Genomic DNA, 15,552 nt, shown 5'->3' on the forward strand with positions numbered 1-15,552 from the left:
TAACATATTCAGTAACTTTTTTTTAGACAGGAGACTGGCAGGCCCCCAGGTAATTTTAGTTATCAGGCTTAGCAGACAGGAAAAAATGTATTTAAAAATGGGATACTTCATCATCTTTCCTCCTTCCAAACAGTCAAGTCTTTGGAATATTTTGTAAAGGACTGGAAGTCTTCGCATTTCAAAGTTTAATTAAACTCAAGTAATGAGCCAACAAAAGCCACTGGTTACTCAAAGGCAAAGATCTAGTCAGGACTGATGTAGAAAACGAAAATATGTAACTGAAGATTTTCCACCTTATGATGATATCCAAGTGGTACAAAGGCTTATTTTTAATAGAATTGGAGCTGGGGGAGAAAGAAGTAATATGTAGAGAACCTGTCTGCCAGCAGTAAAACTTAATGCAGTATAGAAATGAGGCTGCTGCTGGTGGAACAAAGTAGTCAATTGGCTGTCAAGGGTGGAAGCACAGATTCAACCATTTAATTCGACATGGGCAAAAAGATGGCAAGAGTGATTAACATCCCTTTCAAGCATTCCAGCTGAGTCAGACTTAGCTTTGCAGTGTTTTCTGGCTTGGAGGCAAATCAGCTTAAAATAGAGAAGAAAAGTCCAGCGGGAAAAGAGTAATGATCAGCTTAGGATAAAATGTTTTCTCATCAGGCTACAGAGATTTTTGGACTTACTTGTGAAATCACGGCTAAGTATGCACGACGTTCATCATTAGCTTTATGGTAAGCCTAAATTCCAAAACAACAGATATGTAGTTACAACAGAAGAACAGACAAAAGATTAAAGAAAAGCATAGCTCAGGATTTATTTATATATTCATTCTTGTATTCTTTTCATCAGTGTTGTAAACAACAACATATTCAACAACAAATAAAAACTTCTAAAGTATTTGTGGTGCTGGTTATGGCAAAATACAAACCTTTGCTTCTTGTTCCAATCGAAGCTCATAATCTTTCAGTTGGTTCTGCAGACTTTTCTTCTCTTCTCCCAGTTGTTTAAGAAATTGATTTAAAGAATCCTGCCATTAGGTACAAAATAAAATAGAATAAAATCAACAGATTTATACATAGTTTCTTGTTATTTCACTAACTGAAAAAAGAAGATGACAATTTCTACCATCCTGAATTTATGGGTGTGCACTTTTAATGCTTAGCAATTGCGGTCACTGTTCTTCCTGCTGTTTATTAGTCTCCTGCTGACTTGCCCAAAAAGATGAAGACAAGAGAAAACAGGCCATATGTTGCTATCAGTTCTGCACTGTAAAGTTTCAATGTCTTAATGAGATGCTTGCAGCTCACTTTGATTCTTGTCCTCCCCCAACTGAGCAAATTGTGTTTTCTGTAACTCCAGTTTAGGTAAATGCCGTGGGTAGGAAAGATCATGGTTCAGTTGCACAGACCTACTTTGCTTTACAAGCTTCTTGCTGATTTGGCAGCATCGTTTTCAGTACCATTTACATAATTCTGTGTCAGTTCTCCACCACCTTCAAAAGTCTTAGGCACTGGTCCAGTTCAGACACAATGGAAAACTATGGCTTCCTGCTACTTGAACAAGTTGTAGGAAGCCTTCAGCTTATGCATTTCCTCTTCCTCTCTTGTTCACCAGAGGAGGGGAGTAGAAACCTCCACTTGGTTTTAAAACAACCACGGTTCCCTGCGATGTCCAACGTGATGGAATTACAGTTAGTTTAAACTATAGTTTGAAAACAAGGCAGGCTCCAAAACTTGCAAGTTCAGACATCATCAGAACCTTACTGGGCTTAAAACTGGAAGAAAAAAACTTTTGAGCTCCACCTTGCAGTTATGAAAGAGGAGAGGAAAGTGTATGTGAACCAGAAGCTTGCCCCAGCTCATTCACACTGTAGAAAACCATGGATTGCCATTACATGTGCAGGTAGGGTTGGGAAAGACCGCTTTCTAAAACCCTGGAGAGCTCCTGCCACTCAGTGCCAACCAAGGTGGTGAATCTCTGGCCCACGGTTCTAATTAGGCCCATCAGCCTTCTCCATTTGACCTGCAAACCATTTCAGTCAAGCCTATGCAAAGGCAGCTTGTGCCTGAAAAATCTTACGCAAAGCACTATGAAAGATACTGCTCTGAAAGTTCTTCACAAGAAAGCCTCCTGTGTAACCTCCAATCTCAACATTTTAAAATGAAGAGGAAGATGTTTGTGTGTCATAAAGGTCCAGATTATAAAGCAATATGGCCACTCCATTATCACCGTGGAAACAGGTAGGAATCAGCTTATGCAAAATGCATCCCGACAATGCTCTCCTATACAGATCTCTTAGAAGGAAGCTCCATTACGTTCAGCGGGACTTACTTTATGTAAATGTGTTTAGGACTGCACTCTTACTAGCCAAAGAGTAAGGCCCATTGTACAAAGTGGGACTTACTTCTGAGTAAGCAAGCATCAGATTGCACTGAAAATTTTTCACTGTGATGGGACTACTGCAAGAAGCTCATTGCAGAAATTCTTGCAAGTTCTATGGAGTCAGGTATTGTACAGGTTATATGGGGGGGGGGGGGGAGAAGGTAAACAGCATATAGTAAGAAGAGCTATTTGGATATGATCATTAAAAAATACATCACATTAGTTCCACAATAAAGCTGTCCATTTTTTAGCTTGCTAAGAGAAGTATTCTTTTTATATAAAAAAACCCCCCAGAGAGCACAGTTTAAAGAGAAGTGAACAAAAGTGGCATGTTATTAAAAAAATGCTGACATATTACAATAAATCCCCTGCTGGTTTTGAAGTCAAAAACTGACACCAGAGCCACAGACTGCAAGACGAATTCTCCCATAGCTGGGTAGCTGACTGTTAACTTTAATCTTCTCTAGTGGAAGTAACACACAGCATGGAAAGATGAAACACTACTTTTTCTTCTTGAATAAACACCAAAGTCATGCATGCATCTTTCATTTATGGATGATTCTCTCTCGAATGAAGAACCTCCACCATTGATATACTAGAGCCTAGAAAACCAGTAGATCTGAATGGCAGTGGATTTAAGTCAAACTAATTGGATCTATGCAGAAAAAGGATAACTAACATTTAGGAACTCCTGTTCTCATATCAACTTGCCTGTCTGACTTTGGTCATCTGATGACCCTCCACATGGGGTCCCCATCAGTAGTCCAGGGAAAGGAAGGACTATGCTGTGACACCCTGCCTGTACAATCTTCTTCCCCTCCAAGCTCATTTGGCTCCTACTCTTGTAACTTCAGGCACCAGGCAAAGTCTATCTTCTGTTCCCAGGCCTTTCACTCAGTAGTTTTTAGTATTGTAATAGATTTTGTGAAGTTGCTTGTTGTTATTTTAGGATTTTTAAAATAGTTTCTTTTTTGTCATATAAACCAACAGTTGATCACTGTCATGGAGAGAATGTTGGTCAATTCATATGTGTGTTTGTTCCATGTCAGTTTTGCGTATGTTCAATCATTAGTTTGTTCTGTCTCATTTCCTGCGGATTTTTAAAATACATGAAATCTTTCTTTTAAATCATGCACATTTTTGTTTGTACTCTCCCCTAAAGTATGCAAAAATGTATGTTTTTCTATACATTTTTCCTTAAAATCTGTAATTTATGCATTTCTGTACACATCTCCATGTAAAATATGCATTTTTGCACCAAAACTGTATCATAAATACACAGAAGTGTATTGTCAACAAAATCTGATTGTCAACCCATGCTCCACACAGCATATAAATCTGGGAACTGTGAAATAGGTTGCAGTTTAAAATGTAGGTTGAATGAAATTTCCTTCTATTCTTGATTCAGTGTGTGGGGGGGGGAATCCCTAAAACAAATGTGTTTTCTCCCCAAAGCAAATGGGAAAAAGAAATCTTTGTAGTGCAGGCAGAATGACAACTTGTCAGGAGCTATAAGCCTCATCTGTCATACAACTCTCCTGGGTTTTGAGAAGGCGAACTGTGAACTAAACAAATATTTACCAGTGAGTATCCCAATTTTGCTTCAGACACAAGAAACAATCACTAAAAGAGCTGATGAGTAAACCAAAGAACAAATACAGTGGTACCTCGGGTTACATACGCTTCAGGTTACATACGCTTCAGGTTACAGACTCCGCTAACCCAGAAATAGTGCTTCAGGTTAAGAATTTTGCTTCAGGATGAGAACAGAAATCGTGCTCCGGCAGAGCGGCAGCAGCAGGAGGCCCCATTAGCTAAAGTGGTGCTTCAGGTTAAGAACAGTTCCAGGTTAAGTACGGACCTCCGGAGGTACCACTGTAATATTATTTTGTCATCCAAAATGTTACCAGTGTAACTGCCATTTGAAGTAGCCTACTCCTTTGTTGAGGAATCGGTGAAGATATGAAAGAACATCACATTCTGCAATGAGATACTCTTTTTGCATTGGAGAAGCATCAAGATGCACCAGTAAAATGGAGCCTTTTTACTTAATGTATTTAACACTTTCCTCCTATTGCAAATAGCAGGCAAGGATGGAGAGGTGATTCTGATTGGGACTGCTATAGAGGTGGGCAGGATTAAAGCCTCTTTTTTCATCTCCTCAAACATCATAGTCGTGGTTTGAGTTCGGCTTCCCTGCACCCAACTATTTATTCTGTAATAATCAGCTACCCAAGTGCAAGCAACTATGTGACAGACATCATGGCTAATTTGCTCCTGAGAGAAAGAAAGAGCTATAGGAGCTTCAAGCTAAAGCTTTCTAGGGGTACAAAACTGCCTTCTTTGCCCAGCAGATGTAGGACTGTTGAATTTGCTGCTGGTAAATGGGTTAGGCTGTGTGCCTCCGCCTTTGTTCACCTTGTGTATTTATAAATAAACTCAAATTATTACAGAAATGCCTTAAGTCTCCACTGAGATCTTTCTCCAAAGGAAACCAAACTGGAGTAATGGCTGCCCTTGGAATGCCTCGGTACTCAGGGAAGTGGGGAATACGTAACTGTACAATCACGTGTATGTTGACTTCCAAGTGAGTCCCACTATGTTCAGTAGAGCTTACTCCCAGATAGGGACAGAGTAGGATGGAGGAGAGAGAAATGTGCAAGCCTACCTAATTTGCACTTCCCAAAACAATTTGCAAACCAAAATGCAGCAAGCTATTCTTCAAAATTTGTACTTCTCCAAATTTTGCAATGCTGTTCTCCAACCAAAAAAATACATAAGTATATAAAGGATAAAGTATACACAAAAATGTATATATTCATGAAAACAATGTATAAAAGTGCTTCAGATGAGGGGAAATTGCTCACAAAATGTGTATATTAGGCAAAACTACATTAAAAATATGCATATTACATGGCATGTGTACAAAATTTCATGCAGGTGTTGTTTTTTAAATCACAAAGTGACATGGAAAGGGTGAACTGAAGTTAAGATTTGGAAAAAGGAACACTCAGAGAAACTGAAATTGAAAGATTTATCAATTCATCCTAGGTAAGCGTGCAAAAGATTACAAACTAAAAGGCTGCGGAGCATCATAATTTGGTGGGCTGCTCCCTTGATTTCATATCTTATTTTTGGCATTTAGCAAAGTCTCAGGTTTCAGAAGACAATTGCCTCATCAGATCCTTGTTTCTCCACTTCTGCAGTATTGCTGGTTCAACCATTATTCAACTGTTTTATGTGGCTGCAGGCAGCCTCTGGTTTTTTAAAGCCACTAACATACACAGTAATCACATTCTGGATAATATAGCATATTGCACAATTAGCAATGCAAGTAGCGTTTCTAATTAATTAGTCCCTAGTATTCAAAATGCATTTTACGCCCCTTCTCAAAGGACTGCAAATTTGTTTCCCAAAAAATTTGGCATATCAACTGCTGAGCTAGTGACATTTATTTTAATCTCAATTCCCTTTTACTTTCTCCATCGGGTAGAGGCCCAGATGTGATGTATTTGTTTGACATGTTGTGGAAATGACAACCACTGTGAAGCCCCTGTAAGCTAGTCAACCTGCCATTTGAAACTGAATGCAAATATCCATCTGAAAGAGAACATTCCCTCCTTCAAAAGCCAATAGGTGGTCTCTATCAGCTGGCTTAAGGACATATTTTAACATTATAAGCCACAACTGTGACGCTCATGGATGCCAGCACTTAGATTTGCAACCAATTAGTGAAAATAAATTAAGACTAGAGAGGCTGCATTTTAATTTATTTATTTATTTTGCTACTGTAACCAAAGACCCATTGCACCTATATGGAATTATTTATACTGTATGCATGATGGTGCTTGTGGTAAAACTGACAACATGGCTACTCTTCAATTAAACATAAACCACACAAATACAATGGGCACAACACAGCCAATGCTAGAGCAATTTTAAGCCTCCTGTAATCACTGAAACCAATGGGACTGCAAGGTGGCTATCATTACCTGAATTGTGATCAATATGTAAAATATCTCACTAACCTATGTCAGGAGCTAAAAGACTCTGAAACTAGGGACCTAAAAGCTTGGACCATATTTAAATATGAAGTGCCCCCTGGTGGCTAATTTTAAATTTTACAATCAGGTTTATTGAATAAACCTATACAGTGGAACCTCGTGTTACATGCCAACCCGAACGCTGCAGGTTATGAGCACTGCTAACCTGGAAATAGGTGCCCCTTGTTGGGAACTTTGCCCCGGGATGCGAACGGAAATCACACGCCGGCAGCGCGGCAGCAGCGGGAGGCGCCATTATTGAAATCACGTTCCAGTTTGTCAGTGTCCTTCTTGAACTGTGGTGCCCACAACTGGACACAGTACTCCAGGTGAGGTCTGACCAGAGCAGAATACAGTGGCACTATTACTTCCCTTGATCTAGATGCTATACTCCTATTGATGCAGCCCAGAATTGCATTGGCTTTTTTAGCTGCCGCGTCACACTGTTGGCTCATGTCAAGTTTGTGGTCAACCAAGACTCCTAGATCCTTTTCACATGTACTGCTCTCAAGCCAGGTGTCACCCATCTTGTATTTGTGCCTCTCATTTTTTTTTGCCCAAGTGCAATACTTTACATTTCTCCCTGTTAAAATTCATCTTATTTGTTTTGGCCCAGTTCTCTAATCTGTCAAGGTCGTTTTGAAGTGTGATGCTGTCCTCTGGGGTGTTAGCCACCCCTCCCAGTTTGGTGTAATCTGCAAATTTGATCAGGATGCCCTTGAGTCCATCACCCAAGTCGTTGATAAAGATGTTGAATAAGACCGGGCCCAAGACAAAACCCTGTGGCACCCCACTAGTCACTCTTCTCCAGGATGAAGAGGAACTTCTCATGTTATGAGAAGTTTTGGATTACAAACAGACCTCCGGAACGGATTAAGTTCGTAACCGGAGGTACCATTGTATTACTTCAGCCATTCTTAACTAGTTGTTTTTCCTAGGATATATCTCAGAACACACTAGGAAGGCTTGCTTCACTCTGCAACTGATGCAATTGCCAGTGGGAGCATCATGCCCTTAATTAAGACTTCAATTCAGAGTTTTATCATGGGAAAGTTGAGGGGGCCCAAAATTGAGAAGATCCATAATTGAGAAGATCCATTTGTGGGCGCCAAATCTTGGCCTTGCACATAGCTCCATAGTACAAAAGATTGCCAAAGTCCATCCCTGGTCTCACCCAGTAAAAAGACATTCCCAAAATGTCATGTGATGTCTGCTGTGATGCTGTGAGGAAATTATTCTCAATTTCAAAGTAAGTTGTAGTGCCAATACTCGCATGAATCTGAAAAGAAGGATGCTTTTCCTGGCAAGTGGGAGTTTTCCTGTAAGTCAACTTGCTCATAAAAAATGGCATCCATATCAGCAAACTGGAATATTTCCTTACAAGTAAATTGGCATGCTCTTGTGATCTATTTGCCCTTTTCTGCACAAATATGCCCACATTTACTCAGGTGCAATTCCTGCTGAATTCAGTGGAGCCTACTCCCAGGTAAATTAAGTTAGGAGTGCAGTCTTAGTGCCCCTCTACTACTCTCTGCATATACATATGACACACATGCAAAGACTAGAAATACCACAGCCCTATGCTTCGACTTGCTGGCATCATTATCCACAGCAATCCTCCTTCATCTTGAGAATATAAGATCCCTGTTGGATGAGGCCAGTGGCCCATTTAGTCCAGTATTCTGATCTCACAGAGACCAACCAGGTGGGAAACTTGCTAACAAGACCCGAGCACAAACATAGAAACTTGAATTCAGAATCACTACTGTCTCTGAATCTTGAATTTTCATCAGTATATTTGCCTATCAGGATCTGTCTATTAGGTTGCTGTCGTGCAGGTATTGTCACCATGGCAGAAGCAGAGGAAGGCCACCTCTGCTAAAAAAAAAAATTCTGAAGAAAATTTTTGTTCATTCCCTGAAATCTCTTTTGATGAAAGGATGCTGGCTTCCTAATTTTGCAGAAAGCAAAATTCACAGTGCATGATGCTTCCAGTAAATTGCATTTTGATTGCTTCATAATTGTTGCCAGTATAAAATAAAGCACATGGGGCACTAACGAATGTGCCAATGAAACAGAGCTGACAGCGGGGATGCCGCTGAGCTGCCACTTGATTTTAGGGAGCAGTTTCAATATCTACCTTGAAATGTAAAGACACAGATTCTCCTTGTACGTTACACCTTTCAGTTCTATCCTGCTGCATCTAATCATATGCATTGGTTCTACTCCACCACCATTTTGGGAAAGAAACCAAGCTCAAAAGATATACTTAGAAATACCATTATACATAGATAACAATGGACTGTAAAAGGCACAGAGAGAAAAACAACTCTCAGAAAGATGTCTCTCTGACAGAGCAAACAGAGTGACCTTTAGCAGAAATTGCACACTGAAAATCCAATTTGCTCCTGCATTTGTCATCCAACTATTTTCATTACCATTAAAAATTCTACTTTGATTTCAGTATGCCTGTCCCCATGATACCTAAAAACCTATTTTTTTATTATTACCTTATTACTTTAACTCAAGCATATTAACCTTTGCAGGCTAAACAAAGCTATAGGGGAAAGCCAAGTTCTGGTAGAATAGCCTATTCTAATTTGGTTCTCCTGTTATAAACGATGGTCGCTGGCTTCAGTTTGATTAGGAAAGGGGTCAACTAATAATAAGTTATCTTAGAGAAATCTCAGGAAAAATTGCTTCTCCCTTAAGAGTTCTAAATTAACTAATAATGTTGCCATACTATCTTAAATTGGCGTAAAATGTCATCTGTTCTAAGTCGAAGATCTGCAGCTGACAAGGAGCAAAGCAATCACTGTCCAAAAGATTTGGCAATGGGATGTTTAAGGCTCCAGGGACCAAACCCAGTGACACTCCCAAGCCTAAGAAGTGGTACAGTCTGAGAGTTTATCTAACCAAGCTCTGAACACCCTTTCTAACCTTGCCCAAGTCAGAAACAGAGGATTTTCTAAATGGTTCTGCCAGGTCTCCATTTAGCCTACGGTATGTTAACCTTGGACTTCAGTAAAAGCATTTGAAACAAAAGCAAGCAAGCGAACAAAAGACAATACCGTATTTTTCGCCCTATAGGACGCACTTTTTGCCCTCCAAAAATGAAGGGGAAATGTGTGTGCATCCTATGGGGCGAATGCAGGCTTTCACTGAAGCCTGGAGAGTGAGAGGGGCCGCATCGACCCCTCTCGCTCTCCAGGCTTCAGGAAGCTATCCCCCCAGCCTGGCAAGCTCTGGGAGCAATGGCGAGGTTGCGTGCAACCTCGCCATCGCTCTCGGACTTGTTCTGGGAGCTGGGGTCAGGGGAAGCTCAGGCTTCCCCCGCACCCAGTCCCACAAGCTCCGAGAGCGATGGCGAAGCTGCGCACAACTTTGCCATCGCTCTCAGACCCGTTCTGGGGGCTGAGGTCGGGGGAAGCTCCGGCTTCCCCCGCCCCCAGCCCCGCAAGCTCCGAGAGCGATGGCGAAGCTGTGCGCAACTTCGCCATCGCTCTCGGACTCTCCAGGCTTCGTGCAGCTCTCCGCAAGCGGTGGGAGCCCGGCGCGGGGGTCCCACGGCTTGCGGAGAGCTGCCTGTTCTGGGGCTGGGGTCCAGGGAAGCTCGGGCTTCCCCCGCCCCAGCCCCGCGCCTGGGGGGGAAATAATTTTTTCCCCTTTATTTCCCCCCCCAAAAAAACCTAGGTGCGCCTTATGGGCCGGTGCATCCTATGGGGCGAAAAATACGGTACTTCGTCCCACACCTCCAGTATTAAATGCAAATATTGTAAACTTTGAGAGAAACATTTTTTCTCATATTATTTTAAAGTATTACAAAAATACAGACAGGTCATTTGAGGAGTTTCCCTGGCTTCTCTAATCTCTAATTTAGGGTTAGGGGGTGAGAAGTTCCTGACTGCATATGTGTCAGGAGTCCAAGTTTAATGCATGTTCATAGCATTTTGCAGTCATTGTATCACTGAAGTTTATTCCAGATTGTCATGGGTGGAGAAACTGACTACTCTGGATACTAGAATTCAGTGGATTCTTAATGAGACTGCACCCCCACCCCCCGCATCACATCAGCAGTTAGGGTTAGCTTCTCACCAAGGAAGCCCAGGCAGCTGCTACCACCAAGAGCACTTGTAAACAGCTTCAATTGGCATGCTAGCTGTGACCTGCTCTAGAGAGTCCAGATCATGCAACTACCAGTCTAGACTGCTCTGATTTGCTTTACACGGGGCTACCTTTGAAGATGGTTCAGAAATCACAGCTGGTACAGAATGCAGCCATGTATTAGTTGAGACGAGGAGATTAGATCATGTTTTGCTGATACTCCATCTGCTGCACTAGTTGCCAGTGTGTTTCCAAGCCGTATTCAAGGTGCTGATGATGACCTTTAAAGCCAAATAGTTTGGGACCAGGTTATCTTAGGGACAGCATGCACCCACATCAGTCTAACTACACCTTAAGATCTGACCTTTTAACATGCTCACCAGCAAAATCTATCAGGATGGTGAACACAAGAAACATGACTTTCTCTGCAGCATCCCTGCCCTCTGAAATTCAATTCTAGAGGAAGTTAAGGAGACTCCTTCTTTGATTTTGTTAAAATAATGTTTAGAGACTAAGGTGAGACGCCAGGTGTTAGTTGGAAATTAGGCCATTTGTCCAGTGCTGGTTTTCGTTGTCAAATTTTATTGATAAGGGTATTGGGAATTTGTGAAACAATTGTTCTAAAAACAGTATAGAAGTCTCTTAAACAAATAGGCCAGCAGGATATCCCCACCACCCAGCAATGCATGAAGAAGTCCTAAGAAACAGGGTTTATTCTCAGCATTTGCCAAGGCATTATAAAGCCAATTTGTACACAAATCAGTGATCACATATGACAGTCTCACCATAGGCTGGGTGCCGACCCATGCAGGCTTTTCCTACAGCCATCATGGGAAAAGTCCAAAAGAGGCTGGGGTGGTTAAAAAGCACAACAATTCAATGGTAAAAGCCAGCAATTATTTAAGCCAAACCACTCTTCGATGAAATGCTACAAGGCAGAATGAGAGGGGAGTAGATGTGTCTCAAGATTACCAATCTATCTGTAATATAAAACATACATTTCCTTATATAGTAGAATATAGTAAAACTACTAGACATTTGCTCAGTTAAAATGCCACCATACTTACCACATGCATTTGATCAAAGGAGCGAACAGATGCCAATCTGTCTACAAATAAGAAAAAAATGCAATGAGCCTTCTGATCAACAATATGCAAGCACAGAGAATGTTTGTGAGTAATAGCTGTCAATGCCAAACAAAAAATCTTAAGCCATACCTGTTGGGCTTTCATGAACTTGCTCCATTTTCCCCTGGAGAAGGCCAATTTGCCTTTCTAACTGTCTGTTCAATTCTATTTGGGTTTCATATCTGGTTTTCCATTCATTGTCTTAAAGGAAAAATAAAATGCAATTTAGTATGATTCATTTAAGGTTAATGGTTTGTTTTAAACTCATTTAATGGTTTGTTTTAAACTCTGAGAAATTTGCTAAAATATTCATCTGCAGCACAAACTGACAAGGCTACCAAAATCCATAACATGATAGAACAACATCTCATAGGTTCTTAGTCCACAGGGCAGCAAAATGCAGAAGGAATGAAGCACCTGATAGGGGGAAATACTTCTTTCCCTGCTAAAAACTGAGCAGGTTGACTGTTCATTGGCAGAGGATGCTTAATGGTTTTGGTACCAGAGCAAGTGAGCTGTTGTCCCCACACATTGGAAACCTGAATCCAATTTCATTCTTACAGATGGCTGGCAGATTCCATTTGCTGGGAAGATGGGCCAGCTGATGTCTCTTTCTGGTAGCTAATTGTTAAGACAGGGGTTGGCAACATGGGGCCTCCAGATATTGCTTGACTACAACTCCCATCAGCTCTGACCATGGGCCATTAAGATATTTCCTAATAGAGATTTCTTGAGTGTTTGCAATGGGAAAATCATCAGAGCTTGTGTGTGTGTGTGTGTGTGTGTGTGTGTGAGTGGGTGAGGAGAGAACAGCACCACTTGTGAGCTTCTTTGGAACATGCAGGTAAGAGGCAGAATTAGGGAGTGTATGTGTGAACATGTGCTAAGTATTGGGCCTGAAGCACCTTGTCATGCAGGGGCTTTCTAGAGAACTGATGTGTATTGGTGTATCTGCTGCCTTGGAACTGCTGTCTCTGCCCCCACTTTTGCTGAATATTCATAAAAGAAATATTACAAAAATCCCGTGCTTTTTCCTCCAAAAGAACCCCAAACCCACTTACTGCTGTTCCTGCAGCTTCTTGCTACTCATGGAAGTGAGAAAAATGCAACAGTATGCTTTGATCAGCATGCACAGCTGGCACTTAAAAGGCAATTTAATATCAATGCCTGAAGCTCTTGTTGTGTTTACTTTGTAATTAGATGTACAACATCATGGGCTTTTTATTACATTTGCAGAAGGCTACAATTTAGTCTCTTACCTTCATCCTCAACACTGTTAAGTCTTTTCTCCAGTTCTGCTACTGTATTTTTCATTTCGAATACTGAGAGCTCTAGCACTTCTCTGTAATGTGGAAATAACAAATAGTTACATAATTTAGAACCTTCTAATAGACAAGGGGAAGGGAATGTTTTTCAGCCCAAGGGATGCACACAATGGTGGGTGGGCTCAGAAGCAAAAGTGGATGGACAACAGGTATGACTGTTATCTTTGTACAAAAGGCTACATTCCACCCACAAGAATCAGAGGTTTCTACATCACTCACCCACACCCACACCTTCACTCCCAATCCAGGCAAGGAAGAGACATTATCATGGTTCTAGGACACATTCCAGCCAGGAGCAGCAGCACTAAAGGAGGATGCAGAGCAGACCTCATAAGGGCTGCGGCTTGGTGAAAGGGGTCATGGCTTGGGGAGAGTCCAAAGGCCAGATACAGAGGGTTGCATTTGGCTGACAGGCCAGACGTGTACAGAATGCAACATACCGTATTTTTCGCTCTATAGGACGCACTTTCCCCCCTCCAAAACAGCTGCCTGCAGCCCAAAGCCCAGGGAACGAGGCGCTGTGCACCCCAGGCTTTGGGCAGTTCTCCGCAAGCCTGTGGAGCCTGGCGGGAGTTCCCGCTGGGCTCCCAAGGCTTGCGGATAGCAGCCTGCTGTCCCCGCAGCCCTCCATCTCGCTGTTCCAGCTTTGGGATGGCTGTGCAAAGCCTCCGCAGGGAGGCGGGGTGAAGGCACCCCGCCGCCCTGTGAAGGCTACAAAGGATGTCCCCGAAGCCTCAAGCCTTTGGAGTGCAGCTGCGCTCCAAAGGCTTCAGGGATCTTTGAGGCTGGCGGTGGGGGAAAGCACTGCTTTCCCCACCGCCAGCCCCACAAGCTGGGGGGGGGAGGGCAGCGGCAAGGCCTGCTCTTGAACGCACCTTGTTTTTGAGGGGGAGAACAAGAGGGAAAAAAAATTTCATATTCTCCCCCTCCTATGGTCCGGTGCGTCCTATGGTCCGGTGCGTCCAATAGAGCTGAAAATACGGTATATGATAACTGGGGGGTTTTACACTGAGGAACACATAAGGTATCATTCAAAACTCCTGTGACTGTGTTTTGAACTAGTTGCAGTTTCCTGGCCATATTCAAAGTCAGCCCAGTCTAGTGTGTGTTGCGGTATTCTAGATGCATGATTCTGGTGGGGTGATATTATATTTCTGCAAGCACATGGAGCTGCTTCTCTCATATCCTTTCCTTCATTCCAATCCCACTCCCAGTGTCTCCACACCTTGGAACCCTACTTAACTAGAATGCAGCATGTATTTAACATTTATAACCCTCCCTTCCATAACAATGCTTTAGCATGGGTTATAACATATCAAAAATAACCCAAAAGGCACCTGAGTGTTGTGATGTACAGTGTACTTTGGTTTCACAGAAGACATAGGATAACAATGGCATCTGGCATACTGAATTCACCCAAAAACAGTTAGTGATAGCAACATGAAAAAATGAGCTCCAGTCACAAATAAGCTGACGGCCAAGTTCCCACGGATGACACTATGCTCTACCCTCCACATGATTTCAGGCGGTGTGGCCTCTTGTGAAGGCAGAAGCCAAAGACACCACCCATCGATGTTCTAACATGGAATGTTTAATAAAAAAATGTGCAACGGATGTCAACGCTGAGATTTGCTGAGCTGTATAACTGGCGAAGCATGCTACGCAATCCGTTTGGAAGTGTTGGATTCAAGACTCTCCTCTTTGGTAAACCCAGCAGGTCCTTCAGGGAGGCAGAAGCCATTATTCCCCTCCCTCTCAGTCTCCCTCTTGTCTCCCGATAGAGGTATTCCTACTGTTCTACCTTGAAGGGCTGTTGTTGGTAAGGCCCATGAATACAAACGAAGCCCTTCGACACTCCAGCTAAAATATAATTATTAATACAGGGCACAGAAGGGGACACCGTGTGTGAGAGCACAGGTAGAAAAGTAGTTTCTTCAAGCAGTCAAACAATTATTAATTATTATTAATATTAGGGCGGACTCTGGCGCTCCTGCCAGTCAGAAAGGAGGCGCGGCGTAATAATGCGCCCCTTCTGCGCGGGGTTCTGCGCAGCGCTGCTGGGCGGAGGAGACTCACTTCATCTGCTTCTCCTGCCCCAGATCCAGCACGAGCCCCTCGAAGTCCGGCAGCTCGCCGCCTTCTCCCATGGCGCCTCCCTCCCTTCCCTCAGCCGCACTGCGACTCCGTCGCCTTGGAGCGAGAAGACAGCGGGTGGGGCGGGGAGGCGGGGGCGGAGAAAGGAACGCTGGGGCGAACACGTGACAGCAACGGTCGCCCGCGTGCCTTATTGTCCACCTCGTGGCGCCCGTGTCGGCGCTCTCTCTCTCTCTCGCTCTCTCTCGCTCTCTCGGGTTTACGTCAGCGTGCGGGCGATCGGCAGAGACGCCGGCGCCGCTCAGGGAAAGGCGCGCATGCGCTCGCCTGCAGAGGCGCGGTTTGTTGACGGGGGCGTTTCAAGAGGGATCCTCGCCTCTTAATTGTTGCCAAAGCGGTGGCAGCAGCAGCTGTTTGCTTGTGCTGGGGTTTTAAAAGGAGCTCGTCGGAGCCCTTCAGGTGCCTAGTTTGAGAAAG

At 43.1% G+C, this 15,552-nt stretch overlaps 1 protein-coding gene across 3 annotated transcripts in view; it reads right to left on the reverse strand.

Moving 5' to 3' along the window:
• The window catches only part of LOC307215047 (coiled-coil domain-containing protein 169-like), a 29,411-nt gene extending 14,139 nt beyond the window's left edge, over positions 1 to 15,272 (reverse strand). For 2 of the 3 annotated variants that reach the window (XR_013838262.1, XM_079974203.1), the window contains exons 1-6: positions 15,058 to 15,272; positions 12,916 to 12,998; positions 11,747 to 11,857; positions 11,597 to 11,637; positions 929 to 1,027; positions 684 to 737 (exon numbers count right to left, since the gene is read on the reverse strand). Coding sequence is in view for 2 of the 3 variants with exons in the window: in XM_079974203.1 (XP_079830329.1) it covers positions 684 to 737; positions 929 to 1,027; positions 11,597 to 11,637; positions 11,747 to 11,857; positions 12,916 to 12,998; positions 15,058 to 15,128 (459 nt within the window). In the remaining variant the exon portion in view is untranslated. The remainder of the gene's footprint in view (positions 1 to 683; positions 738 to 928; positions 1,028 to 11,596; positions 11,638 to 11,746; positions 11,858 to 12,915; positions 12,999 to 15,057) is intronic. The other variant, XM_079974202.1, reaches the window with a different exon arrangement.
• Positions 15,273 to 15,552: the final 280 nt, after the last annotated feature.

This window comes from Podarcis cretensis (assembly GCF_951804945.1).
Source record: "Podarcis cretensis genome assembly, chromosome: 4".
NCBI classification, from domain to species: domain Eukaryota; kingdom Metazoa; phylum Chordata; class Lepidosauria; order Squamata; family Lacertidae; genus Podarcis; species Podarcis cretensis.